The 27,607-nt window shown below is 53.5% G+C and overlaps 1 protein-coding gene across 2 annotated transcripts; it reads right to left on the minus strand.

Moving 5' to 3' along the window:
• Nucleotides 1-2,564: 2,564 nt before the first annotated feature.
• RAB15 (RAB15, member RAS oncogene family) lies at nt 2,565-26,543 on the minus strand. 2 transcript variants are annotated; one of them, XM_082617951.1, is made up of 7 exons: nt 26,121-26,543; nt 9,272-9,332; nt 8,266-8,326; nt 7,691-7,768; nt 6,918-7,007; nt 5,408-5,473; nt 2,565-5,253 (listed from the first exon to the last, which is right to left on the minus strand). In XM_082617951.1, exons 1-7 carry the CDS (start codon nt 26,242-26,244, stop codon nt 5,095-5,097), a joined length of 639 nt encoding a protein of 212 aa, XP_082474077.1. In that variant the 5' UTR covers nt 26,245-26,543; the 3' UTR covers nt 2,565-5,094. The 2 variants fall into 2 exon arrangements, with proteins under 2 accessions (XP_082474077.1, XP_082474078.1); XM_082617952.1 differs by lacking the exon at nt 7,691-7,768.
• Nucleotides 26,544-27,607: the final 1,064 nt, after the last annotated feature.

Consider the following 27,607-nt stretch of genomic DNA (forward strand, 5'->3'; position numbering starts at 1 on the left):
ATGCAAGATTGACTCCTACTTGCCCCAGCAAATTGTTTTCACTTGGCACAGACAGTTATTGAGTGCCTGCTGAGTGCCGAGCTCTGAATTGTGCAATTGAGAGGTCAGGGTCTGCCGAGGGCTGAAGGATAAGGAAGAGGATTGGGCGCATGGCCCCTTGACTCAGACTACAACTGAAATATACATGTTACTGTTCACATTTCTCTCTTTGGCTGTTACTTTCCACAAGCACAAAATCAAAGGGACCATTAGGAGGACGGTGTGTGGTTTTCTAAAATAATGGCTTTCAGTGCCTCAGCTTGCACCAGTCTGAAGAGGGGAAGCTGTGTTTGTCTTGAAAAGTCTCTCAGTTAGTGAGGGTACTTGTCCTGGAGAGCACATCTGCCCTTGCCCCTGCGCTGTACCATCTCCTCTAATACCCCACACCCCATCTCCACAGGGTCATGAGGATGCAGTTGGTTGTGGCTAGGATAACAGAGAGGAGTCACAGAGCAGGTGGGTAAACTCAGAGGGGATGGATGCCCCTACCTCTTATCAGACAAAGACTCAGTCTCAAAGACTTCTCAGAGGGGCTTGTGCTGGTCATTCCCCACAGAAGGAAGTGTGCAGGCAGTCGAAGCTGCTATGGTTCTAGACCCAGCTAGGCCACTCACGATGTTTTCAACACCAGCATGCGATGTGTTGCAGGACATCTGGGGACTTTCTAAGAGCCATCATGGGAGCACAGCACTGGAAGCCCACAGAAACTAAAAAGACCTAATGCTTCACTTCATTCTTCCAAACACCCACCAATGCAAGAAATCAGGGTTTGTTTTTTTTTGTTTTTTTGTTTTTTGTTTTTAATGCCTGGATTTCTCCATCATTAAAGCTGGCAATTAGGCTTTACTTGGCTTTGGGATTTTAGAGCGAAATTTCAATAACAATGCAGTTGTTTACTAGAGAGTGTTTTCACAGGTATGTGTCCATTGGGAACTGTCTCCTAGAACAAAGAATAAGCCAGGTTGGGGAGCAGCTGGTCTTGAGAATCTGATTTGTTGAGAAGATGGAGGAAGTACTTTCCAGGAAGTACCCAGGTGTTCTGTTCTGTAGCCTGTTCATGGCTGTTTATAGCAACACGGGAATCCATACATCTTAACTGGCTGCTCCCTACAAAAATGCCTCCATTACCTAAGTGGGAATAGAATCTTTTGCCACTAGAACAGGTGGCAGGAAACGCAGAGAGAAGTGTGTCCCCTGCCTAGGCTGGGTGGAGTTGCTAGAAAAAGCAAATAAGCGCCTCCTAAGCCACTGAGTCAAGAACTTGGCCCTGATAATGGGCTAAACTCTTAACATGAACTTGCCAGATTCACCTGCATGCCCACCACCTCCCTAGTACTCTCTGGGCTTCCAGATGCCTCTTACTGGCTGCCCTTCTGGGACCCCTCTCCAGGAAGACCATGGAAGTGGCTGAACTGAGGAGTGGAGGTGCTGTCTTCCTTAGGTACACGACATCCCTTTTCTCCAGGGGCAACCTAGGACACCTTGACTCACCCAGGTTCTCACCTTTCACGACTGAATACAATTGATGAAGCTCTCTTAAAATACCTCTTTGTTTCCAGCTTTACCTCAAACTGGCCTACTTTCCAGAAGCTTGTAACTGTGGACATGCACTAACATAGCTTTCCACAGGGACAGTAGATGTTCTGGAACCTTCACTGGCTTAGTAGGCAGAAAGCCTAGGTCAATGGTTCTCAATTCTGGCTGCAAATGAGGATTGCATGTAGAGATTTTTCTAAATAGAGATGCCAAGCTTTCCCCTCTGGAGATTTCAATTCCGGTTGTTCCTTTTAAGCCTTGACCCTGCCACTCTTCCTTGGGGCGCCTAGGCACCTGTTTCCTTATCTGTCGAACTTGGATAAAGATAATCACCTTCCTTATCTCACACAGACGTGATTGTCTGATTGTTCCGATAAAGGAGATAAAGCATTACAAGTTCTCTGTAAATTGGAAAATGCAGGTTAAGATCTTAGGCTACCATTGCCCTGCCTTGTTTTACTCCTTCCTTCTTCATTTTATCTTTACCTCCAAACATTCTCTGCCTCTTCCATCAACTCCGGACCCCAGAGTATAGTATTCAACAGTCCCCAGACTCCAAGATTCTAGACTGCCTTGTTCCCTTGGGGTATCCAAGCACAGGGCTAGGATCAACTTCTGAAAGATTACTTAAACCCACCTCACGCCTTCAGGAAGACCTGTTTCTGTTACATTCCAAGCAGATGAGAACCCTCCTGGTTTTAAAGACACCGCCAGACAGATATTCAGCATGTCCCCATTGACTCTACTCAATCTTATTTCCGCAATGGGAGCCCACTGCCGAGCAATGGGGGCTTTGCTTGGGGCTCCCCTGCAGGTGGCATTGGGAGAGGCACCAAATGGAAGACGTTTGCTGTTTCCATTGTCATTCTTCTGCTGTTGCTTTAGGATTCTGGAACCTCTTCTACCAGCACTGCCTCGCTCCCTCCCCCTGAACTGCCAGGGTCCCAGTGAGATCTACTCCCAGGGATTCACACAGGCAGTCACACCTGTGACTTGAAATATTCTTTATTTTGTAAACATCTGTGTTTAAAATAGATGAACCCTGCTCACAATTCATATCCTGGACCCGAGACACAGCACACGAAGTTTACCCGTCACAGGGAGATGGTGGGGCTCAGGAGCAGGTGGAGAGCCTGGGGCTGTGCAGAGCCTCAAGACAACAGGTGCAAAGGTGGAGCCAACAGGCAGGCGCACCTGCTCAACAGTCTAAGGCCAGGTCCCAGGCTGCATCCAGGACTGAAGTTTAGGGGTGAGAGGCTGACTCTGGTACCTCATGAGCATAGCTGCACCCTAAAATCCCAACCCCTCTCCTGCCCCATACATCTCCCCAGCTGTGGCCCTTATGGATGGGGCTTCTCAGGCCATAGAATCCTAACCCCAAGTTTTCCCTTCCAGAACCCCTAGGGTACAGTAAAAATATAGTCCCTCTTCCCCAAGGGGGCTAGGAGAGAAAGGCAATGGTGCTCGGCCAGATCTTCAGGGAAAGCAGCAACACTGACCACAGGTTGGAGCCAGTGGCCAGTATACTTCCCCTCCCCCGAGCCCCTGGCTGAGGGCACACCACGGGTTGGCACTGCTGACCTCCCCACCCGAGTGATGCTGCATGTTTTAACACCTGAGGAGTTAGTCCTCAAGGAAACATCCTCAGCTGTGGTCATGATTTCGTCCTAAAGAGTCAGCTCTTTACATTTCTCATTAGCTGACGGCTTATAACTATTCCTGCCTTCCTTTTCCTTCCACAACAATAACCCACCCCCCATTCCTTCATCCTGAGCTACCCTCTCCTGCCCTCTCCTGATTTGATAAGAGTCAGAGGAAAGGTTTGGCGATTTCATCCCCCACCCATTTTTTCAGAGGATTAAGGAAGTGGGGCTCTTAATCCTTCACATGTGTGTGTCCTGGATTTTAGTCCTTAATTAGCGAATGTTCGATGCCCAGTTTTGTTTTCACTCCAGCGCCAGCCATGCAACGCAGCTTAAGACTGATCCTCCTCCCTAGGCTTCTCCCATCTTGGGAAGGTGGGGAGGAACCCTACTAGGGCTGGTAACTGACTTGTTCCCTCCTTAAAGGGCCTCCTGCAAACGACTCTTGGACCATATGGGGTTAAAGAAACTTCTTCCTGAAACAAAGGGCCCTGGAGGAGGGAGTCCACTTCCCTCCACCTGTAGCCACAGTGCCGTTGGCAAACCCTCAGGCCTCTGACTCAGGAGCTGAGGAACAAGATGAGCACTTGGTCTTGAAGGCTGAAGTGAACAGCACCAAGCGTTCCTACCCAGGGCTTGCCTGCTTTCTGCCCATGAGCTCCCTGCCCTTCTCCCACAAACTTTGGGTCTCCGGAAAGCCTTGAGAGCGGAAGGCTGGGCTCAGTGAAAGACCACCAGCGTGGTTCTGTCACCTCTCACCTGCCGGGGTGGTGGGGAAGTGCCCTTCTTACATAAGAAATGGAAGATGGGGCCCAGGAATCCCTGCTGCTGCAGAATTCCCCTCTGGTTTGCAAACTGCTATCCTAGCTCTTAACCTGATACATAGGAGCTGGTCCTTCATTTCCAAACACTCCCCTTCCCGGAGTGTTTGGCCCCAGGGCTCTCCGTGCCCCTGCAGTGCCCTCAGGCCTTGGTCCACATCTTTAAATTCGGGAGCCCGGGGGCAGGGAGAAATAGCGTACACGCTGCAGGGCAGGTAGAGAATGGAGGTTACTTCTTATCCCTGCCACCCCTCATCACTTTTTTTCTTCTCTGAAGCTCAGTTCCCCCAAGAGGCAGGAGGGCAGGCAGCCAAGTGCAGCGGAAGCTGGGGATGGGGGTGGGTGGGTAGGACAGCCCCAGGCGTGGGGACCACCAGTTTGGGCTTTCCTTCCTCTCTTGCCGTTCCTCTTTCCCCAGTCACCGGGGAGGCAGGCCCATGGCACATGAAGGGGCGGTGGGGAGGAGAGGACGGGAAGAATTTCCCACAAAGCAGGGTGGAGCTTCTCCCAGAGCAGAGCAGGGAACATGCCCCTGAGCCTGAGTCCACTCCCTCGGCCCGGCAAAGAGGGAGGAATTGAAAGGTGCTGTACCAGCAGCCACACGGGACACGTGGGGGGCGAGGGCTTTGATAGGAACACAGCTGAGGGGAAGGGACAGAAAGAGAGGTGGGAAGAAGCGAGGAGAAGCGGAGAGGAGACCAGATGCACTGAGAGAAGGAACCTCCAGTGGCCTTGACTCCAGACTGGGCCATCGTCTGGGACCTCGGGGTAGTGAGGCAGTGCTTGTAGCACATCAGGGGCTCGAGGCAGGCCTGTGGCTGGGGAAACAGGCTGGAGGGGGCCATCCCGGGTGGAGGGCGGGGGGAGAGGGGGCGAGGCTGCTCGGACAGGACAGAGGAGCTGCTCCCCAGAGCCAGGCAGGGGGAGGAGCAGCGGCCGAGATTCCACAGGGTCACCCGAAGGAGAAGAGAAGCAGGGCAAAGCCCAGGCTCCCTGTGTGCCCGCAGCCCTCCTGCGGGGAGAGGGGACTGTGCGGGGCGCTCCACGCAAGATGCTCAGCACCAGCAGGTTTTCGAAGAGTTCTCCGGGCCCTCGGGTTTGCCCTCATCCTCCTCCAGCTCCGCCAGGGCCAACTCATTGCTGGCGAGTGTCCGCAGACCTTCCAGCTCCTTCCTGTGGGCCTGCAGCACCAGCTCGGTCAGGCGCGTGAAGGACTGGGAGATCAAGGAGCACAGTAAGTCCAGGTCTCCCCTCTTCCCGGCACCCCTGTGCCCGCCCTGGGTGGGGCTCATCTGCTCTCAGCCGCTCTGCTGCCTCGTCCTCTCGCCTCCCCACCTCGCTGGACTCAGCTCAAGAGACGGGACTCACCTCTTTAATGTTGAGGTTGGTGCAGGCACTTGTTTCATAGAAGTCCATGCCATACTCTTTAGCCAGCTGCAAGAGAAGAACATTCCTGAAAGGGAGTCGCTAAGGGAAGGGAGGTGCCCGCAGCACCTGGTGCATCCTTCCTGCCACTGCACTCAGGGCCCGTGCTGTGTCACGACAGTTTCTCAGAGTAGATAATTTCTCAGATGAGACTAGGACTTCCTAAGACACAGGTTAGCAGAGAATGGGAGAAGATGCTCCCCAAATGCACCCCACCTACACACAGGCACACATATACACCCAACACACACGCATCACATGTCAGGAGACAGAGACACCAAATTATTGTGACAAACTAATGAAAAACATGGGCTTTGAGGTCAAACAGACCCAGGCTGGAATACCAGTGCTGTCACTTAAAAGCATATGACCTTAGACAAGTTACCTCTTCCCTCTAAGCCCCAGCTTCGCATTCTGGGGATGGGAGCGTCTATCAACCAAGGCTGTGGAAGGGTTAAATGGGGTCATGCATCTGTAAGCACTTGCTTAGCACAGGGCCACACATACAGTACTCAACACATACGAATATTCTAGTAGGAGTTGGCCTCTATTTTCAAAATTTTCAATGACCATGTATTATTTTTTTATACTAAAAAACAATTTTATTTCAAGTGCTAATGGGATGCTATTGACTGAAGAGGGAGAGAAAAACTCTTCAGGCCCTCAGAGTGAGTGGGTGACTCTGGCCTCCGTGGTACCCATCGTTCTGTCTGTTCTCCGGGAGGATGGTCTCCCTGTGTGCTTGGACATTCCCTCAAAACCATCCTCCTACCCTCGCTGCCACCATGGCTTCTCCGAATGTGGGCCCTTCATGCCTTCATTTCCCTTCCTACCTCTTTTCAACTGTAAGAAGGACAGGGAGTGGGTGTGGAGGGGTGGGATGACTAGGACAGAAGCTGTGCCTGGATGCTGCTAGAGGAGAAGGGAGCCACTTGAAGTCCCTCCTCCGCACTAACCAGGGTGGGCTCTTAGGCATAGGTAATCCTGCTTTGGGGGCCTTGGAGTTGGGAGAGGTCTTTGTTTCAGGATGGACCCCAAATCACTGTCCTAAAGGACAGAAAACAAACTCTCAAGGATGGCAGTTCAGCCAGTGCCTTAGGCTACTGTGGTGGTAGGGGGGTGTCTGATGATGGTGATAGAACCCTGGGTCCCAGTTCTCAGGCCTGGCCCAGGAAGCCAGCCAAAAACCCAAGGGATGGGGCTTCCCTGGTGGCGCAGTCGTTGAGAGTCCGCCTGCCGATGCAGGGGACAGGGGTTCGTGCTCCAGTCCGGGAAGATCCCGCGTGCCGCGGAGCGGCTAGGCCCATGAGCCATGGCCGCTGAGCCTGCGCGTCCGGAGCCTGTGCTCCGCAACAGGAGAGGTCACAACAGTGAGAGGCCCGCGTACCACAAAAACAAACAAACAAACAAACAAAACCCAAGGGATGGATTCAGCCAGCTCACTCGCACTTACCTGCTGCCCTTGCTCTCTTCCCACCTGCCGTTTCTGCTCTTCATCAGCCTTATTCCCTATAAGGATCTTCTGGACACCTTCTGGTGCATACTAGGGACAAAGGACAGACAGAACTGCCAGTGAGTGCTGCCTTTCCCCCAATCTCCCCACCCATACAGCCTACACTGGCTTCCACACCAGCAGCAAAGTTAAGAGCCCTGGGGACACAGTGGGCTGACTGGGTGCAGGTGCCAGGCGTCCCCAAGTGCCATGGCTGATCCCAGGGGTCCCAGAGGGATGTCACAGGGACTGTTTAGGGTAGAAGACACTGATGCCTCCTCGAGTTGGACAACTGGAAAGGACACTGGACTTGAGTCCAGCCCCTCATTCTACAGATGAAGAACTGGGGACTCAGAGTTCAAATGGCTTGCCCAGGGCTCCACAACTGTGGTGGCAGAGCCAGGACTGGAAGCCCAGTCTCGCAACCCCACCTGGTCCTGACATTTCAGGAAGGAAGCTGTTCACAGCGTAGGCTCTGTCCTAACTCATTTCAGGGGAAGACACAGCCGTGGAGGCCTGGCAGGGTATAGAGCATGGAGGCCATGGCTGCTTGGGCTTCTTCCTCATGTCTAACTCACCCAGAGGTCTTGATCCGGGGCTGCAGAAGGCAAGCGTTCCTGGTAGTGTTTGCTCGCCAACCCTGACAGCTTCAGCCCTTCCCATGTGGCCTGCACTTTGCTTTCCCCTCTGAGGTGCCCTTCCCCACCCCCGAGAGTGAAGGCAGCACATCCTACCTCATCCACATCACTGACCCACTTCATGATGTGCTGGTAAGAGCGCTCGCTGCTAATGTCGTAGACTAAAAATATTCCCTGAGAGAGAGAAGGAGAGAGAGGTGGGGCAGGTACGTGCACACAGAGACAGTGCATAGTCATGGGGTCAGAATCGGGTGTGGTGCCTTAAATGCTGGGTCCCAATCTCCCTTCTCCCTGCTTAGCATAATGAAGATCCCTCAGCACCCAGAAAAGTCTCCTTCTCTCTCAGACCCCCAAAGCTGTTGCTTCCTAGGCTCATCACAGAGCTCTCTGAGGCAGAAAGGCACCAGTACTTTGATGTGGTCTTTGGCCCGGGGGGGAGGGTGGAAGTTGAGGGTGAGGGTGGGGACCCACCAGTAGTGAGTGCTCAGAGAGTAGCTGATGAATGAATGATCAGTGAACGACTGAAAGACCGCCCTGAGCCCACCCCCCTCACTCCCCAGCAGGCAATCCGAGGGCCCATTTGGGGATCCGTGGCACAGATATCTAAACGCCCAGAGCCAGGAGTGTGGGTGGTAGCACCCCGCCTCTAAACCCTGAAAATAGCGGCTCACCTGGGCCCGTCGATAGTACTGCTTTGTGATGGTCTGATATCGCTCCTGCCCCGCTGTGTCCCTGTAATAGAAAGCCAGCCCTTCAGAAGAGCAGGGACCATGGAAGCAGGTGGGGAGGGGAGGAATGGGAGCTGGGAGACCCCGTGCCTTTGCAGGAGAAACTGGAGAGCTGCAGGGTGAAAGATCAGTGGAGCTTTGGTCCCCAAGGGGATCCAAACGTATCTGACGCTGCAGCAGAGAGGGCTGGTCATAGGTGCTGACAGGGCTTGTGGGTCCTTGTCAACTGTATCTGCACTAGGAGCCACAACCATAACTGGGTCTTGGATAACTGTCTCTAGGATTGGGCCATTGTGGCCAGACTGGTGGGACTGCTCCATCTCCAGTCCCTCTGGGACCTCTGGAGGCAATGCCCATACCACTCTGAAATTGGGAGGCCGCTCCAAATGCTGGAAAGGCAAGGCTTCCAGGAGCAACAGGCCAGAGAGCCATAGCGGCCCCCTGTGGCTACTTATGGGAACTGCACTGTGCTGTAGTGAGGAACTCCGACCAGGAACTCCCACCGTAAGGATGGGGCGTAGCCCTCCCTGCTTGGAATCCTACCTCAGTGCTATGCAGGGCAGCACGGCCCAAATAGAAAGCTTTATTCGAAGACAAACCCGCAGTGCTTAGTCTGCCAATTCCTTCTAATTCTTGCTTTTTGGTGACTTGTGGTCAGTCCCATAAGTTTCTTAAGAAAGAGATGAGAGGGAACTCCCTGGTGGTTCAGTGGTTAGGACTCCATGCTTTCACTGCCAAGGGCCTGGATTTAATCCCTGGTCGGGGAACTAAGATCTCGGGAGCCGCAGAGATGAGAGATTAAGGCTCATGGGAGCAGGAGATAGGTTTTGAGACTTCTGCTTCTCTCCATCGAAGAGGTGGCCAGTTACTCCAGATGAAGCCTCTGGATTTTACACACGGCACTGGCAGCTAGGGAGAGCCCCAGGTCCTCTCCTCCTACCCAACTCACCAAATCTGTATCCGTACTTTGATGCCATCTACCTCTATGGTCTTCATCTTAAAGTCAACACCTGGGGAAAGGAAGTGAGCAAGAAAGTTAGGAAGGGGGCTTCCCTGGTGGCACAGTGGTTAAGAATCCGCCTGCCAATGCAGGGGACACGGGTTTGAGCCCTAGTCTGGGAAGATCCCACATGCCGCAGAGCAACTAAGCCCGTGCGCCACAACTACTGAGCCTGTGCTCTAGAGCCCGTGAGCCACAACTACCGAGCTCGCATGCCACAACTACTGAAGCCCACGTGCCTAGAGCCTGTGCTCTGCAACAAGAGAAGCCACCGCAACGAGAAGCCCATGCACCACAACAAAGAGTAGCCCCCACTCGCCACAACTAGAGAAAGCCCGTGCTCAGCAACAAAAAATAAAATAAATTAATTAAAAAAAAAAAGTAAGGAAGGATACCCGCTGAGAACTGAAGTATGGCCCAGGGCACTCATACCTGAGGGTCTCCTTTTGGTTTAACTTGGCAGAAAGATGGCACAAGGTAAAGGCCTTCTTGAACCAAAAACTGACCCTCAGGTAGTGTCCAGGGCTTTGAATGGGGCTTCCCTTCCTCCTTGAGCTGCGAGTTGCCAGGAGTAAAGGACCTGTGGCACACAGGAAGTGAATATGGGGGAATCCACTCTGTTGCTGCCTTACTTAGCCTCAAAACGTGTCTCACTCTACTCCCGCGTAATGTCTTCCCTATTTATACTTCTGCAGAGAACCACTTGTATTTATCCCTCCTGGAACTCTAATCCCTAGGAATAGCAGTCCACCTCATTTGCCTGGGTTTATTCTCTCTCTGCCTTATTAGCAACCAGGAGGGGTCACGGTGCCATCGTGAATGTGGGGAAGGCACAGAGACCCTGGCAAGAGAGGAGGACTGTTTCAGCCCCACAGTGTGTATAAAGCCCTCGGCACCTAGCAAAGGCCCACCAAGGAGACGGCCTAGTGCATCTGTTGCTGACTAGGCCCTTTTACAGGGGAGGCATTGTTGTTTACTAGAAGGAGCATGGGCTTCAATGTCAGGCCTGTGCTTGAATCCTAACTCTGGCCACTTAACTCATAGCTATGACCTTGGGCACCTTGCTTCTCTGAACCTCCATTTTCTCATCAGTAAAATGGGGACGTTAGCAGTCATTTCAGAGGGTCACTGAGAAAACCAAATGAGATACAGTGCCTGGCACCTGGTGGACATTCAGTCGGTCACAGCTATCACTATACCAAGTACAGCCCTGGTCTACATGGGTGCTCCTGGGTCACTGCCAGTGACCACATGAAGAGGCAGTGGCACAGCATGTCGTTGGGGGAGGGAGGGTAGACAATCAGGGTTCTCAGGCTCATCTGCCCAGCGGCTTGAGGAGCTAAGCCACCACAAGACAGAGGAAACGTAAGGGATTTGGCAAACCAGTCCAGCGCAGAAACGTATCTGGGGAATTTTGCAGCAGAAGTCAGCACAACCGGCAGCATGCGGGTTTGAGTCTGCGCGACAGCAGTGACAAGGCACCGCTCCCCAGCCCTAACGTGCCGGGCACTGTGCCCGGTGATTCCAGAGCCGTGTCTAGGAAGTTAATTAAGCTGCAGTCCTAGTGCACTCCCTGGAGACAAGTCAGGAATGGGCACCATTAACCAGTGTTCAGGTGAGAAGCAGTTCAGTGCTGGCCCGTAGTCCCCAGGCTGCACAGCACAGCCCCAAAGGTGCCAGAATCCCCAACGCCCCTGCCATTCCACCCCAGCATTAGTTCTTTGCCAACAGGAATACTTCCCCCCTTATCCATTGTCCCCAGCTTTCCACAAACACAGACATTAAATTCAGGCTCTTCCTTCTCACCACTGAGACCAATCATCGTTTAATTAAAAGGGAGAAAAAGATTCAGACTGGACAATCTGAACTAAATCAACTTGCTCGGAAGTGAATCATTTTTCACCTGCCCAAGCTGATTCATATCTATTGAGCTGTACTTTTCCAAATGGGTAACGTCTGGCAGCCATTCTACCGAGGGTGCCAAGAAAGTGAAAAAAAGGGGGAGAGAGAAAGAAGGAGAGGGGCCCCTGGCCTTGGTGGGGGGCAGTAGCGTGCTCACCCCCTCCCTAGAGAAGCAGTTGTCAAGAACTTGCTTCTCGGGACTTCCCTGGTGGTCCAGTGGGTAAGACTCCACGCTCCCAGTGCGGGGGGCCTGGGTTCAATCCCTGGTTAGGGAACTAGATCCCGCATGCCACAGCTAAGAGTTCGCATGCCACAACTAAAGACCCTGCATGCCACAGCTAAGACCTGGTGCAGCCTAAATAAATAAATAAATATTTTTAAAAAAATTTGCTTCTCCCCAACACCCGGCCTAGAAGGGAATCAAGAAACCTTTGTTCTTTCCTGGTACAGTGCCTTCTTCCCAGGAGAACCAGGGATTCTGTTCATTTCATGATAAAGCCAGCTCATCCTCATACCAGCCCAGCAAGCCCAGTCAAAGGGCAGCACCTTGTGCAAAGTGGTCGCAAGGGTGGGGAGCTGGTGAGAGAGAGGAATCTATATGCTTTATTCCACAAACCTCTATAGGAACTTACTTTGTGCCCTGCACAGTGCTAGATGCAGACAAAGTGGCCAAGAAGACAGATGGTCCTTGCCCTTACAGAGCTTACCAGACAGGAAACAAAGGCCCAGGGAGGTAAGATAACTAGCCCAAGGTTGGCACAGCAAGTAGCAGAGGCCTGTTTGATGGCAGAGCCCTTGCACTGTTTCTTGGGGGAATGAGAGGAGAATAGCGTGTTAACCAGGCAGAGAGCCCTTACCTACGCTTTGCTGTTTCTCTCTGGAGAAGGGCTCAGCTGGGGAAGGAGCCCCCAACACCAGGGAGCTTTCCCTGACAATGAAGGCAGGTCTTAGGAGAGGCAGGGCTGACAAGAAGACAGGGAGCCGCCCTGGGAGTGAGCACTGGGCTTGGATTCCTTCTCCCCTCTTCCCTCGCTTCTTAGCTGTGTGGCCAGGGACCAAAGCTGGGGAATTCTGGGGGCTCATGGCACCCCCCCCCACCACAACCACCGTCTTGCAACCTAGACCCTCCTGACCACTGATCAAATTTGTTGTAACATCTCTGAGAAATAAAGTGCATCAGTATTGGCTCTTCCCCGGCACTAAGAAACATAGAAAGTCTGTGCCTTCTGAGGGACCTTCCTCTCCCACCCACTCCCCTCCTTTTTAAATGGAAAGATTAACAGCCCAAAGATCTTCTAGTGGAATCTATTGCTCTACTGTGCTCCCAGACACCCTGCACCTTCCACGGTGTCCATCTACCAGTCAGCCCTGGCCTGCCGTGACCTGTGCCCATCCGTGGCCCCTTCCCTGTCCCTGCGTGGCTGTTGGTTTTTTTCCAACAGCCAACAGTGCTGAGCACTGCAGGGCAAAGTCAAAAGACTGGCCCTGTTTAGTCGCCTAGAGACTCAACGCTTTCTCACCTCCGCTGGCCCTCGCTGCTGCTCAGAAGCTGTTTATTCCAGGTGGTTCACCCACCACATTCCTCACAGCCACTGTCTTCCCTGCTGAAGGGCTCAGTCCCGGTCCACCCTCTCCCTACCACTACCGCTGAAAGCATCCAAGAGAACACCTTGTCCACTGTCTTAAGGGCAAAGTGACAGCTGCCTGATGAAGCCTTGCTGTGAGGCCCACCTCATTTTCTCAGAATGTCCTGTCGTCTCCACCTTCCCTGGGGAAGAGTCCTCTATCCTTTCCAGGTCTCAGCTCTCAGCTGTCATCAGCCCCCTCTAGGTGTACATCCTATCCTAACAGTTTCTCCCCTCTCTGTTGCACCTTCAGACTTTTCAGGGAGAAGAGAGATTCTTCATCTAACTCCACCCCTGCCGTGTTCTCATTCTGGCTCCTCTAAGGCAGCACTTCTCAAACTTTAAAGTGGATGCAAATCATGTGGGGACCATGTTAAAATGCAGATTCTGATTGAGTCGGTGTGAGATGCGGCATAAGATGCCACACAAGCCTCTGGGTGAGGCTGTTATTACTGGTCCGTGGATCACACTTTTGACAGCAGGCTTCTAAGGACAGTGGTTCTCAAAGTGTGGTCCCCAGACCTGCATCATCAGCACCAGCATCAGTCAGGGCTTGTTAGGAATGCCAGTTATTGGGCCTCGCCTCAGATCTACAGAATCCAAAACTCTGGGCAGGGGTAGGGGTGGAGGTGGCTAGGAATCTGTGTTTTAACAAGTTCTCCAGGTGATTCTAGCACATGCTGAAGTTTGGGAGTTCCATCTGGACTGCGACTTTGCATGTGACGTGTCAAGTGAGGCAGCATGGGAGTTCTCCGATTCTCAAGGTGTACTTTGCAGATGCTCAGCTTTAGAATCACCTGGGGTGATTAAAAAAAAAAAAAAAGATACTACTTTGACTTTCTAGACCTAATGAATCAGAATTTGAGAGTGAAGCCCTGAAACCTGTATTTTTAACAGGACCATGGGTGATTTTTTAGATAGAGGAAAGTTTGAGGGTTCTAATTTAGTGGAAGAGCTATCCATTGGCACTGGAGTCAGAAAGACCTGGGTCTGAATCCTGATTCTGGTACTTGCTGTGTGACTTTGGGGAACTCTCAACTTCTCTGAGCCTCAGTTTGCTTGTCCATAGAATGAGAATACTAGTGGCCTCCTAAGGGTTGATGTGGGATATAAATAAGATAATATATGTACAGCTCCTCATAGGTAGAAGATAGTTCTCTCACTCCTACCTTCCTTTTGCTAAATAAAGGCTTCCTGGGGAGGAGCCAGGAAAACAAACCCAGAGCACCCCTGATGTGGGAAGGATTGCACAGTCTAGTCCCTTGCTACTCTACTACCCTTGCTCATCCGGAGACCGGCAGCATCCATGTCACCGGGGAGCCTGTTAGAAAATGTAAATGGGCCCACCCAGACCTACTACATCTAAGGCACACTAACGTTTGAAAATCACTGTCTAGCCCATCTCTAGGTAGAACACACGCAAGGTTCATGATATTGCTAAGCATTATAGCACACCCCCTGGCTAGGGGATCCAGAGCCCTTGGTTCTCATGCCAGCCCTATGAAGGAGGTAGGGGCAGGGATTATTACCGTGAGGCACAGAGAAGCCAAGTAACTTACTCCCTTCCCACATCCTATGGCTGAGCCAGAACTGCAAACAGGTTTCTCAAAACCTACCCAGGGCACCTCACTTGATCAGTGGCTTCCCAACCCTCCGAGGCTGTGGACGCTTACTGCCTTTTCTGTCTCGCCCCTGCCTTCCCCACCCCTGTTCTGGTATAACAAGGCGTCTAGTAGCGGGTACACATGGAGCAAGCCCACCATAACCTATTATCAGGGAGCCCCTTGCTCCTTGAGAGCTCATGACTTCACTAAGCCCAGATGCATCGCCTTGCACAGCACCCCATCAGCATCCCTTCAAGAGGACCGGTTTCCTTTCCCGGGCACAGGGAACACCCAGGTGTGAAGAAACAAGCAGCTACCTCCACACCGCTCCGGTAGAGGTTCCTGGACACCTTAGAGCCCCGGGAACAGAATGTCAAGAAGATGAGGCCCTCTCCCAACCAAGTGCCCAGAGCACGACCAGCAGTTCATCGTTTCTTCCCAGCACCTCAGATACATCAATCGTGGTGTCCGCCACACCCAGTGTCCCTTTTCGGCTGGAAGTGCACAGTCCAAAGCCTCCGCTCAGGGAAGCAGGGCTGGCTGCGGCATGTGCTTTGTGGAGAAGCAGCTCCCACCTAGACCAGGGTGAATATCTGACCCAAAGGAGGCCCATCAGTGGGCTTGCTGGTGACCCACAGCGCGACCTGGCCAACAGGAGCAGCTGGGGGAGTGCCAGTGCCGTCTCTGCCAAAGCGGCTCCTTCCAGGTGGTGCAGAGGGACTGGCCGGTTGGTACCGAGAGGAGCAGGAGGTGGACAGATGTGCAGAGTGGGGGCTGGGGGCATGGGTCCCAGCACAGCTACCGGTCCACGCCAGACCCCAGGTGTCGGCCCGTGGGCATCGTCATAGCACAGCCCCTCTTCTTAGCGCGCACCTCAGGATGCCTGAGAATTCTCGGCCTGTACTTGCCTGCTGCTGCCTAGTGGCTCCCCCAGGCTGGTGGCAGGCCGTTTCAGCTACAGGGCTGGGAGGAAGACGATGTGCCCTGCTGCTCGCTACCTCCTACTTTTTGTCTTCTAGATGCAGAGCACCTAAGAGGCAGAGGATAAATTTTGTATTTGACAAAATTTTGTGTTTGTTTTAAAAATCTCCGCCTTGGACTTCCCTGGTGGCCTAGTGGTTAAGAATCCTCCTGCCAATGCAGGGGACACAGGTTCGATCCCTGGACCGGGAAGATCCCACATGCCGCGGAGCAACTAAGCCCGTGGGCCACAACTACTGAGCCTGAGCTCTAGAGCCCGTGAGCCACAACTACCGAGCCCGCGCTACTAAAGCCCGTGCTCCACAACAAGAGAAGCCACCACAGTGAGAAGCCCGCACACTGCAACGAAGAGTAGCCCCTGCTCGCTGCAACTAGAGAAAGCCCGCGCACAGCAACGAAGACCCAATGCAGCCATAAATAAATACATACATAAATAAATAAATAAAAAATCTCCGCCTCCATACCAGCAGTGCCAGGCATAAAGTAGCAATGCCATTAGTGGCATCCCCCTGCCCCAGAGAGCACAAGGAGGAGGGGGTGCCCATGGCTCAAGAGCAGTGGCATGTGTCCTGCTGCCTGAACACCTCACAGACGATGACAAGAAAACTCAGTTAAGTGACAGTGCCAGGCCCTGACACACCTATGATGGTGGCGCCCTAACTAGACCAGTGGCCTCTGGCTCTTCCTGTGTCCTTGGCTGTGTAGCCTCTGCTCCTTCAGCAGCAACCCCCGTGACTGCCAGGCCACGCCCAGAGTCCTGGAGCACAGTGACAGGGCTGCCGTCAGAGAACTGGAGGACAGGGAGGCCCTGCTTTAGGTACTGGGGCTGGGGACAGAGGGGCAGGGCAGGGGAGACGGCACTGGCACTCCCTCAGCTCCTAAGATACTCACTGTAGGGACGAGCTTACTGCCCCAGTCCACAGTGGAGGGCCTGTGAAGACCGTGGAAAGAAGGGAACAGGGCACATCCAGGGGAACGGCACTCCTTCCCATCACTGTCTGCCTCCAAAGAAAACCCTGGAAAGCATGGAGGGAGTGCAGCTCAAGAAACAGAGTGGCTTGAGGACACAGGCAGGGGGAGGGGGAGGGGTGGGCTGGGACAAGGTGAGAGAGTGGCATGGACATATATACACACTACCAAATGTAGAATGGATGGCTGGTGGGAAGCAGCCGCATAGCACAGGGAGATCAGCTCCGTGCTTTGTGACCACCTAGAGGGGTGGGATAGGGAGGGTGGGAGGGAGACGCAAGAGGGAGGGGATATGGGGATATGTGTATACGTATGGCTGATTCACTTTGTTATACAGCAGAAGCTAAAGCACCATTGTAGAGCAGTTGTACTCCAATAAAGATGTTGGGGAAAAAAAAGAAGAAACAGAGTGGCGAGGTCATTAAGAACACAATTGTGAGGTCAGAGTTTGGTTCCAATCCTGCCTTTACCACTAATTGCCTGTGTGGTCTTGGGAAAGCTACTTAACTTCTCTTTGCCTTAGTTTCCTCACCTGTAAAATGGGGATGGCAATCCCTGATGTCAGAGAATTTTTGTAAGGATTATGAGATAAGCTATAAAACCCATAACACAGAGCCTGGCACAAAGAGCTTTATTAAATCTTAGCTGAAAAAGCTATCTCCTGTCGGGGGGGGGGGATGAGATTAGGGTCATGGCTTGGGGAATAGAAAAGCTCTAGAAAGTAGGAAGGAGCTCATGTCAGGAAGAGGAAGCAGAGTGGTGCAGAGAGGGGAGACAGCCACACTAAGCTGGAGTGTTTCAACAAAAAGTGAAAATGCCACCCACCATGGGAGCCACATGGCCCCCAGAGTCTGGCTACAACCTAAATTCTGGCAAAGGGAGGTGTGCCTGTTGGTGAGCCAGCACCTCATGGGTTAACGTCAGGTGCCAGCTTGCCTGCCTGCCCAGTGCCACATGCTTCAAGTAGAAACGGGACTCTTGTGGGTGCCAATGTTATCACCGTGATCAACCGCAGCCCAGAGGCCCGGCAGCCAGCGTGACCTGAGCCTTTTCATCAGCAATGAGACGCCACCACAGGAACAACCTAATACATCTGAAACCCAAGGCAGATACCCAATCCCTGGAGCCATCTTGGCTCCGGTTACCAAGCTCAAGTCCCAGGAAGGACCCCAGCCCCTCCCCCTGCAGGAAACCAGCATGTACGGGACAGGACGCGTGGAGCTCACGTGGGATGTGGCAGGAGGTCACCCCGAGCAACCCCAAAACAATCTGTCGGGAAAGGCAGACCCTGCGGGGAGGTGGCTGCCTGACTCTGCCACCCCAAACGAGGCACCAGCGTAATCCCTCGCCCTCAGCAAGAGAGGAAACCATTTCCCCGCCAGCTGAGGGACAAGGGAGGGCAAGAACAGGGAGAGGAAGAAGACGGGAGAGCTAAGAGGCAAAGCTCAGGAGAAGATTTCAGGCACAGATGTGCCTCACACCAGTCAGGTGAGGGGCGGGGGAGAGGGTCTTTGCCCCAAGCCTGCCACTTACTGCATCACCCTTCCTCCCTTCTGTCTGGGAACTCTTAGCCTCACTGTCTATGGGGCTGCATGCCACTGACTTCCTCTTACCCAGCTCCGGAATGACTGTCCCTCATGCTGGCCTCCATCAGGGGAAAAGGTGCCCCCAGGCTCTCTGAGCAAATGCATTAGGCAGCATTCGCACCATCTTGCTCCGATGGGAAGCAGGGCCTTTGGCAGACAGAATCCTGATCCTCTAACTCCAAGGCCATGATTTAACCTGAGGTCAAAGGCCTTGATTCAGATGTCCACCCACAAGAAAGACTGGCAATCTTAGAATGATATTCTCTCTCTCCTTTCTTTTTTAAGACACAAACAGATGCAGTGCACGTAGTGATACGGGGAACAACTCTCTAGGCTACTATGTTCGCATCAAATCTTGAAGGGAGAGTCTTTGGAGACCCTGGACCCAGGAACCCAAGGGCTATTATCATGCAGAAGGGTTTCCCAGTCAAACATGGACTCCCATGATGCTGAGAGGACTGCATGCCCCAGGGCCTGAGACCTAGGATCTCCTACTCCAGAGTCCTGGAGGGTCACTTCAGCAGCCTGGCTGAGCTGATGGGCATCATCTGACACCAGCAGTGACCCTGAGCAACAGGCAATATTGACCTTAGTGTAAGACACTGACCTGTCACCTCTGCATTCACCAAAGAGGACCCCACTCGCACAGGGATCACGGGAGCCACTTTCTTGCTCCCTGCTATATCTGAGCTTCTCCTATAGCATGTATCTGAGCAGAAAAGCTAAAAGCTACAGGAAACTGTTCACCCCTTACAAAATGCTCCCCTTCTTCTCCCCTCTTCTCACAGTTCCAAACTGTACACGAGTACACAGTGAGTGTCTCATTGTCTGAGTCCCAAGAAACCAATACTACTTGCAACTTCCCTCAGGGAAGAGCAAAAGTTCTCTAGGAAATGTACGCATGCATTCATCCATTCATTCATAACAAACTATTATTGAATGCCTACCATGTGCCAGGAACTAAGCTAGGTACTTGAAGACACAGCTGCAAATAATACAGAAAGATCCTTGTCTTCAGAGAGCTTCTATTCTAGTGCGGAAGACAGATAATAAATAAGTAAACTAGTAATTTCAGAGAGTGATAAGCGTTGAGGCAAAAGCAGAATAATGGAGTAGAGGGTGAGGACACCCGGGCCCAAGCTGCTTTAGAATGGCTGGTCGGAGAAGATCTTTTAAAGGAGGTGACATCTGAGCTGAGGACTAAATGACAAGAAGGTACCGGCAGGGGGATGATCTGAAGGATCAGGGCCCCAGGCAGGAACACATTTCAGTCAAACTTGCAGTTCCTCAGAAGAGAAAAAAAACAGGGGCCACATCATTCTTTCCTCTGTGATAAAAGAGGGAAAGCTCAGCAAGGCCCTGCCCTTCTCTGGGCTCTCCTGGGGACCCAGCGTCATCACGCATGTGTGCATACACATTCATGGACATAGAAACACACATTCGTGGACATAGAAACTTGTCTGGAGGCTCTAACTGAAGAATGTACCAAGAAACTTCTCAAACACTTGCAAGGCCAACTTGGAGACTCCTCGTCCCCCACTTTATGATGAGATCTCTACATAGACTGGCTCATGTGTAAAGCACACCATCCCTGTGCAGAGTAGGTATTCAGGAAACATCGGTCCCCTCGCCCTTCCCACGGCTGCATGCACAGACCTCCACAGGGCCTCCGGGCTGTGTGCCACGCGCTCCAGCTAACCCCATCCTGCTCCCCTCCAGCAGACCCTTGGCCTGGGCCTTGCTCCCTCAGCCGGCTGCTGAGTGGTCCGTGGGTACCGCTGAGGCAGCCAAGACCCGCCAGGCTTCTGACCACTCACTCCTCTGCCCTCCGCAGAGCCTCTTCTGGGCTGGGCAGTGTTGACAGGCAGCAGAAGGTTCCAGGAGGAAGAGACTGGAGCCTGGAGCCTGGAGCCTCAGGAGCAAACATCTTGGAGGGAACAGGCCCTCTCGATGCGTCTGCCCTCACACGGAGTCCACAGAGCAAACTCCCAGCAAGGCTCTAGCTGAACTTAAGCTGGTGCGACCACGGCCAGGCAGAAGAGTAGCAGCCGCGAGTCCTGAGGCGTTTTCCACACACCCCGCCCCCAGCCCCGTCCCCTGGGGCACCCTGCTTAGTCTTCAAGGCCTCACTCAAATGTCACTTCCTCCGTGAAGCCCTCACCAACGATGCAGGAGGAATTTATCACTCCTGTGTGATTCCAAAGCATTCTGACATGGTTTCTGCATAAATTCTGCTTGTCTGTTTGGATGCCTGACTCCTCAACAGCTCTGTGAGCTCCCAGAGGGCACAACAGCATCTCGCTCATTTCGTAGTCTCACTGCCTGGCAGAAGGCAGATACTCAGTGTATATTATTCAACAAAACTGAATCAATGAAAGAAAAAAACATGAATGAGTAGGTGTGTGAGAGAATAAATGAGTGAATGAATGAAGTCAGTACATTCCAGTAGAAAAGATTAGTGGGGAGAAAATTTTAATCAGAGAAGAGGGATCAGAGAATGACCCATATTTTGAAGCCAACTGTCGGCTCTCTCTGTGGATCATAGGGCCCCAGTCACAGAGGTCCCCGTAAATATGTTATCAAAATAGGCATGAAGGCAACACTCAGATCTCACCCTCAAAGGTGCCCCGGCCAGACTCCTCAATCACAGCCCCAGACTGTCCCCTAGAGGGTCATGTCAAGGAAGCAGACTCAGCCAACAGCAGTAGCACAACTGTCCCTCCAGCCCAGAGCCCTCAGGTGGGGTGAGGGAGGCACACGTCCTCTCCCCTCTGGCTCCCAGGAGAGAGGTTCTGCTTGGCAGCCGTGGATGGGCCTTCTGGGGTGAGCAAGGGCATGCCCAGTGCAGTTTGGGGCAAGTGGAGGAGAGGAGATGGTTCAAGTTGGGGCCACCTGCGTGCAAGACGTGAGCATCACTTCCCTCGGGCCTCGGTTTTCCTAGTTATAAAATAGGGCCAATGATTAGTTCTTTCCTCCTCAGTGGGAGGGATTAAATGTCCAGGAAACTCTGTGGTCCCCTTGACAAAGCACATTGCCCAGGGCAGAACAGCCAAGGAGAGGTCAGAGGCCTGTGCAGAAAATTGGCACTTTTACAGGGAAACAGGCGCAAATATTAGATTACAGAAAAAGGCACTCTGAGAAGAGGTGGCAATCAGGGTAGAAGAGTAATAGCCAAATATCGACTTTCATGTTATAGAGCTCATCCCCAAGCTGTCTGGGAAGCAGGGAGGAGAGGAGGAGGAGGAAGAAGCAGGGACCAGGGCGCTCGAAGCTGTGGGTGAATCTGCAGAGTTGTGCAGGTGGTACAGGTGCACAGAGCAGCTGAAATGAGGGCTTCTGAGCCATCCTCAGGGATCACGTCCTTGGGGCGGGGGTGTGCGCAGCAGGGCCGGAGGCAGAGTGACACCTGGCTGAGGTCGGAGCCTTCAGGCAGAGCCGTCCTCTGGGTCCCGTCTCTCCCCACTCCTCCGCCTCTGCACATCCTCGCCAACTCACTCTTCCTTCTCAGCCCCGGCACTGTCAGGGCAAGGGGGGAAATAGCACGGAAGCGGAAATGAACCCCAGAGTCTACTCATGTGCTCCCCAGGAAGGGCAGCTGGCACCCCGGTTCCCACGTTGTTCACGGCTGTCCCCCCGGCTCCTTGCCCAGCTCAGAGCGGCGGGTGCTCTGCAGAGGGTGCCCGAATGACCAAACGCACGACTGACGGACAGGATGACCTCAGAGCACGTATCGACGGTTTGTTCATCTCCAACTTTCTTATGAGCTGGGGATAATCAAAATACAATGAGAGCAGCTGCCTTTTCTTTTCTTTTTTTTTTTTTTTTTTGAGAGCTCTGCCAAGTGCTTTGTATCTATTAGCCTCTGTAATCTTCACAAAGACCATTAAGGAAGATTCTGTTACTATCTTCCATTTACAGATGTGGAAATTAAGGGCAGAGACGTTAAGTGTCTGTAAGGCCACGGCAAATCTTAGGCGTGTGGTCTGCGCTCCTTCTAGTCTACTCAGCTTCTCACCTCCCCTTCCTTTCTGCAGGCCTCCCAACACGATGGGGAACACAGACCCACCTGACCCTCCCGCGGTGTACACAGCATGTATACACAGTGCCTTACGGTCTGGGGGCCCGCAGACCTCAGGACCACGGTGCCCAAGCATTGGCCCCCATGTTTGTTAGGCCACTTGACTGCAGTCTATTGACCTCTCCCCCCTGGTCTTTCCCCAGCCCACTCCCCAATCTTCAGTTACTCACAAGCCCTTTCCCCAGGCAAGGAGAGCCAGTTCAAAGAGAACTTCCTGAGAAAGATGCTACTGCAGCAGCAAACCCAGCCTGAGGGACCAAGCCTGAAGCCACAGCCGTTCAACCAGTCAAGCCAGAAAATTATAGGCCAAAGCCTCCCAGAAGCCCAGAAGGTGGCCTTTAAGACAAAAAGTTCCCCAGAACAGGGACACAGATGACAGGGTCTCAGGGAAGACCAAGGATTGGGGGGGAGAAAACCAACTCACGGGCAGTCCCTACAGCTTGCATGAGTGGCTGACACGTGGCCGCCACACAGAAAGGAAATCAAAGGTCCCCTGCACGTCGATGTCCACTAGGATGGGACATCATCTCCCCGCTGGGCAGGCAGCGCCAGCCACACGAGGCCCTCTCAGGTTTGAACTACTCGCTGCTTCCGGAGGGAAACAAGAACAGGGGATTGCGTGGAGTTTGGTGTTGGTGCCACAGGAGGGGGAGGGGTGGAAGAGAGAGAAGGGACGAGCCGAGCTGACAGCGTCCTACGTGCCCACATACTACCACTGGTCTCCCCTGACTGGTCTCCCTGCCCCAAGGCCTAAGCCCCTCTCCCAGCCGACATCCTAAGTGCCATCTTCATCCTGTCATCCCCCCGCTCAAGAAACCCTTGACGCCACTGTGAAGGCTGGCATTCCAGCTCCTCAGCCAGGCCCTCAATGCCCTCTGCCCTCGTTTGTTCATTAGTTTAACATTTATGGAGAGCGTGCCTGGCCCTGTTCTAGGACTATGAAAACAAAGAGGAATGAGGTTTGGTCTGACCCTCAAGGCACGTGAAGTATAGTTTGGGAGACAGAGAGATAAACAGAGGAATGTTCTCCTCCCCTAAAAACTCCCTTCTGTTCCAGCCAGACTGCCCAGAGTTCCACGAACACCCACTGAATTCCCACCTCTGTCGTCTCTGCTCCCGTCACTCCATCTGCTCCTTCCCCTACAGGAACTGAGATGCGGCCCACACTGCAAGCCCTCTCTCCAGCCTTCCCTCCTCCCCGAGCCTCCCTGCCGCTTCCGTCCACACGGCCCCTCTCCTTCCGCGACCTCCTCCATCTAGTGCTTTGTGTAGCATTAGCACTCGTGAACGGGCCCCTCACCATTCACGGGCTGCCTCAGACAAGTCTTGCATGGTTATTTAGCTGCTGATACCGAATGCAATACCTTCCTTGCTAGGAACAATGAGGATCATCATCCATCCCCTACGTTTGAAGAGTGCTTCACAAAGCACTCACAAAGAGATTCTCTAATTGTGGCCAAGGCTCTTTTTCGCCTGTGTTGCTTCCCCAACTAGATCACAGGCTTCTGTGGGCAGGAAAAGGTGGACTGCAATCTATCTCTAACATGCCTGGCACTGTACTTTGTAGTGAATGCTTAATTAATTGGCTTAACAGGTGAAGAAACAGCAGAAAACATCACAGTGCTGACTGCCCGCCTCTGCATGGGCCCCTTCAGGGTCAGCACAGCTGCATGGGAAATAAATGCCAGTGGCACAGACCCAGCTCAGGGCCACCTGCCCACCTGCTGACCAGAAAGAAGAGGGGCGGTCAGTGCCTCCACCTACCTGGGCGGTCTTCTCACTGCCCCCTGCAGGCCTATTTCTGGAATGTCACGTGCTCTTACAGTAAGCGGCCTAAACAGTGAATCACAAATTGACATGATCCAAAAATCTGAACTCTGTCTTGGTAGTCATTGGTGAATTGCCCCGTTTTCCCTATTCCACAGAAGCAGCTCTGGGAAAGGTGCAGAGATCAATGTCCATGATGGTAAAAGAATGTGTCTCAGACAAGGAGCAGCTTGGGAGAGGAGACCCTGGGTTTTATTCTCCTGGGAATCTTCAGGTCGCAGCGCCAAGCCCAGATACAGGACACCCTTTTTTTTTGGAATGGATAAATTAATGAAAAGGACTTGGTAGTACCCATTTTCTTGGCTCCTTGATTTGTCTCCTGGCTGCCCCTTCCATCTCCCTGGGGAACTTTTTGTATCCCAGAAGGGAAAGCTTTTCTTGACCATCCAACTCTTCTCCTAAGTCTTAGTTGCAGCCAAAAAATACGCCTAAGGCAAGGCAGAGTCACAAGTGCTGTGGAAAGCTTTAAACCGGAAAGCATTTAAGAAACCCAGTGGGGCAGATTTTACAAGGCTGTTGCAAAGAAAGGCAGGTTTCTTTCTCTTCCATGGAATCTAAACTCCTAAAAAGTCCTCTCTATCCTGGGGAAAGGTGGACCCAGCCATCAGTGCAGAGAAAGTGCTAACCTGCTGCCCTTTGTCCTCAAGCCTGCAACCTGTCCTCATATCCCATCTGGTTCCTCAGCCATTCCCAGGCGCTCCCCCAACATCTCCTCTTCCCTGAGCCTTCCCCAGAGGCCCGCAGCCCTCCCTTGGTCTCCAGACCTGTCCCATCCCTGAGATGTGTCTCATTCAAACAGCGGCCCAGTCCAAGCTCCAGGGTCTCCTAGGAGCTAGCTTTACAGCTCCCCTGAGGAAGATGAATGCATCTATCTGTCCCCTGACCCTGAGCCCCTTGAAGATAGTGAAGCAAAGAGAGAATGAGACCCTAGGAGCTCAGTGATGATGACAACGGTAATAGCAGCAGTCTTTTACGAACATTATCTCATTTAATCCTTACAACAGCTGGGCAGGTAGGAACTGTTATCATTCCCATTCTACGGATGAGAAACTAAAGCTCAGAAGCTTAAGTGATATTCAAGGTCACGCTGCCCCAAAGTGAGGTTTCCAGGTCTGTCTGACAACAAAGCCTGCCTCTGACCCATGAGGCTCTCGTCCTCCTGGCTCTACCTGCTCCCTCTTTTCTCTTGGCGAGGAGTCTGTGTGGGGAGGGAGGGCGGAAGTCTCAAGTGGAAGCCTAGTCTGGGGCCCTTCCTGACAGGAGAGGGGACCTGGGCAGTGCTGAAGCCACTCCAGGGCATCACTCAGGGAACCCGTTAGATGTGAGTGGAATGCCCTCCACTCAGACCTCTCAGAGGAGGAGGCCACTCAGGGTCCAAGAGGGGACTCTCAGAGGGGAGGCCACCCACTCCTATGGACCAGTGAGCCCATAACAGTCCTGTCCGGGATGCCACAAGGCCTCATCCCTCTAAGCACAGGCTCCAGCATTGCCAGAGCAAAGAGATCTATTCTAAGGTGAGTCCTGCCTGCCTTCTGACACCCTTGCCTGGCAAGTAATCCTCCTGGTCCTCATCCGCCTTCAAAACAAATGCTTCAGCTGGCTGCTTTTCGGAAGCTGGCTAGTAAATGCTCCCTTCACCGGCACATGGGCTCTCACCTTGTCCATGCCCTCCTCGCAGGTGTCCCACCTTGTGGCTTCCCTCCACACCTGTGCCCTGTCAAGTCAATCCCTTCCTCCTCTCTTCCCCCTCCTGGCTTCACACTGGGTCGCCCCTGGACTGAGGGTACCCAGTGACTCAGAACTCGGCTCCCCCCCACAGTGAACCCCTGTCCCCGAGCACAAGCTTTTTTCCCCCCTCCCCCTCTGCACCTGAGGGTGGGGGGATGTCATATCGGTGGCTTTGATTCTCACTGCCCCAGCTTGGGGTACCCAGGCCTACGCCACCCTGTTATCTCGGCTTCTACAGGGAGGCTCCCCAGCGTGAGGCCCGAGCGCCTTCCATAGTCACGGACAGCAGCAGGGAGCCTGTCACCTCCAGGAACCCAGGCTCAAATCCCCAGCCGGTGGCCCCTCACCCCGGGACTCATCCCCTCGTTCTCGCCTCCCACGACACCGCCTCTAGCCGGAGGGGCGGGCCCTTGTTCCCGGGCTGGGGAAGGGGCAGGGGCCGCCCCGACAAGGGGCGGCGGCGGGGAGGGTGGGGCGCCCCCGGCCACCGCCCCTTACCGATGGTGGAGATGTGCGAGGAGTGGAACTCGTTGTCGGTGAAGCGACACAGCAGGCAGGTCTTGCCTACCCCGGAGTCCCCGATCAGCAGCAACCGGAACAGCACATCGTACTGCTTCGCCATGGCTGGGCCGGCGGGCCGGCGGGCGGGCGGGCGGGCGGCGGGCTCAGCCCCGCTCGGCCCGGGCCATCGCGGCGCGCGCCCGCCCGAGAACTGCGCCGGCGGCGAGAAGGAAGCGGGGCCAGCCCGCGCCGCCTCGCCGCCGTTAGCTCGCTCGGTGCAGGAAGCGTGTGCGGCGGGAGCGCGGTGGGAGGAGAGAGCCGGCCCCCGCCTGCCCCTTTCCCTGCGCCGCCGCCGCCGCCGCCGCCGCCGCCGCCACCCGGAGAGGGGCGGGGAGCGCGCGCTGGGGAGGAGACCCCTCGGCGGCGGGGGTGGCGAGGGCGGTGCGCGCTCCCCGCCCCCAGGGCGCGCAGCCCGGGGAGGGACCCGCCCCGGGACCCGCCCCCCTCCCGCCCTCTTTACGCCGGGACCCGGGACGGAGCGGTGGCGGGGTGGGGAACGTTTTTGTTTACCTGCAGACCTTCTGAATGGGGGAGTTGGAATGAGCTCCTACCCAGCTCACCTCTACCAAACTCGGCTTTCGGATCTCGTCCCTTCTCTCCAAATCGCATGCCGAACCTGGCCCTGCCAGCTCCAACCCAGCGGAACGCCCCGCCCCTGCGGAAGCCTACTGGGCGGGGGGAGGAGGCAGTGGTTGGTCCTCACCTAGGCTCACCCCTGGGTCGGAAGGCCTTGATCTGGATCGCGATTCAAGCACCGGTCTACTCTGGAAGTCGCGGTCTCCAGGAACCCTGGGGAGTTATTGCTAGAATCCTCCCTGTCTGCCATCTGGCTTCTCCAAAACCTTGTGTGACTGTGACCTCCCTCCAACCGCGCTCCACCCCCATCCCATTTAAACAGGGAAAATGTCTGCTGACCTTCGCCAGGCTCAAGATAGCTGATCATAAAAACATTTCCAGATGCACAATCCTTTGGAAGTGTTGTGCAAGCAAGTCTCTGTTTTGGATCTAAGCTGCTTAGGGTCGGTGCTCAGGATGCCAATACATTATTTCAGCCCACTGAGAATTTCTGCTGGTGCACACCAATGGCACCAAACAATGAATGGGCCTCTTTCAAGACCTAATTTACTATCACTGAATGTGTTGGCACAAGAGAGAGGCAAATAAATGCTCTCTGGAGTCTAGAAAATTGCCTATTCCTGAGAATAAGTTTTAAAGGAGAACAAGTCTAGCCCATTAAACCTTTAAAAAGTGATGGAAAAGTGTGTGTGTTTGTTTTCAGGCTGAGTATTGGATGGAGAATGTATTTTTCAGTAGTAGGTCAAGGAAAGCAGTAAGTCCATTTACTTTGCTTGAAGGGCTATATTTCAGGCAAAATGTATAAATTTATAATAAAGAGGGGGAAATCTTGAACCTGATAGTTACTT

This window comes from Mesoplodon mirus (assembly GCF_964341445.2).
Source record: "Mesoplodon mirus genome assembly, chromosome: 4".
Lineage (NCBI taxonomy): Eukaryota > Metazoa > Chordata > Mammalia > Artiodactyla > Ziphiidae > Mesoplodon > Mesoplodon mirus.

What these genes read in the sequence shown, in the direction of transcription:
- RAB15 (XM_082617951.1), bottom strand. Translation starts at nt 26,244, where the DNA reads ATGGCGAAGCAGTACGATGTGCTGTTCCGGTTGCTGCTGATCGGGGAC. An exon ending in AGTACTATCGACGGGCCCAG is followed by an intron (nt 7,769 to 8,265) that starts GTGAGCCGCTAT and finishes TCTCTCTCTCAG; the next exon opens with GGAATATTTTTAGTCTACGA. An exon ending in GAAGAGAGCAAGGGCAGCAG is followed by an intron (nt 5,474 to 6,917) that starts GTAAGTGCGAGT and finishes CTTCTCTTGCAG; the next exon opens with CTGGCTAAAGAGTATGGCAT.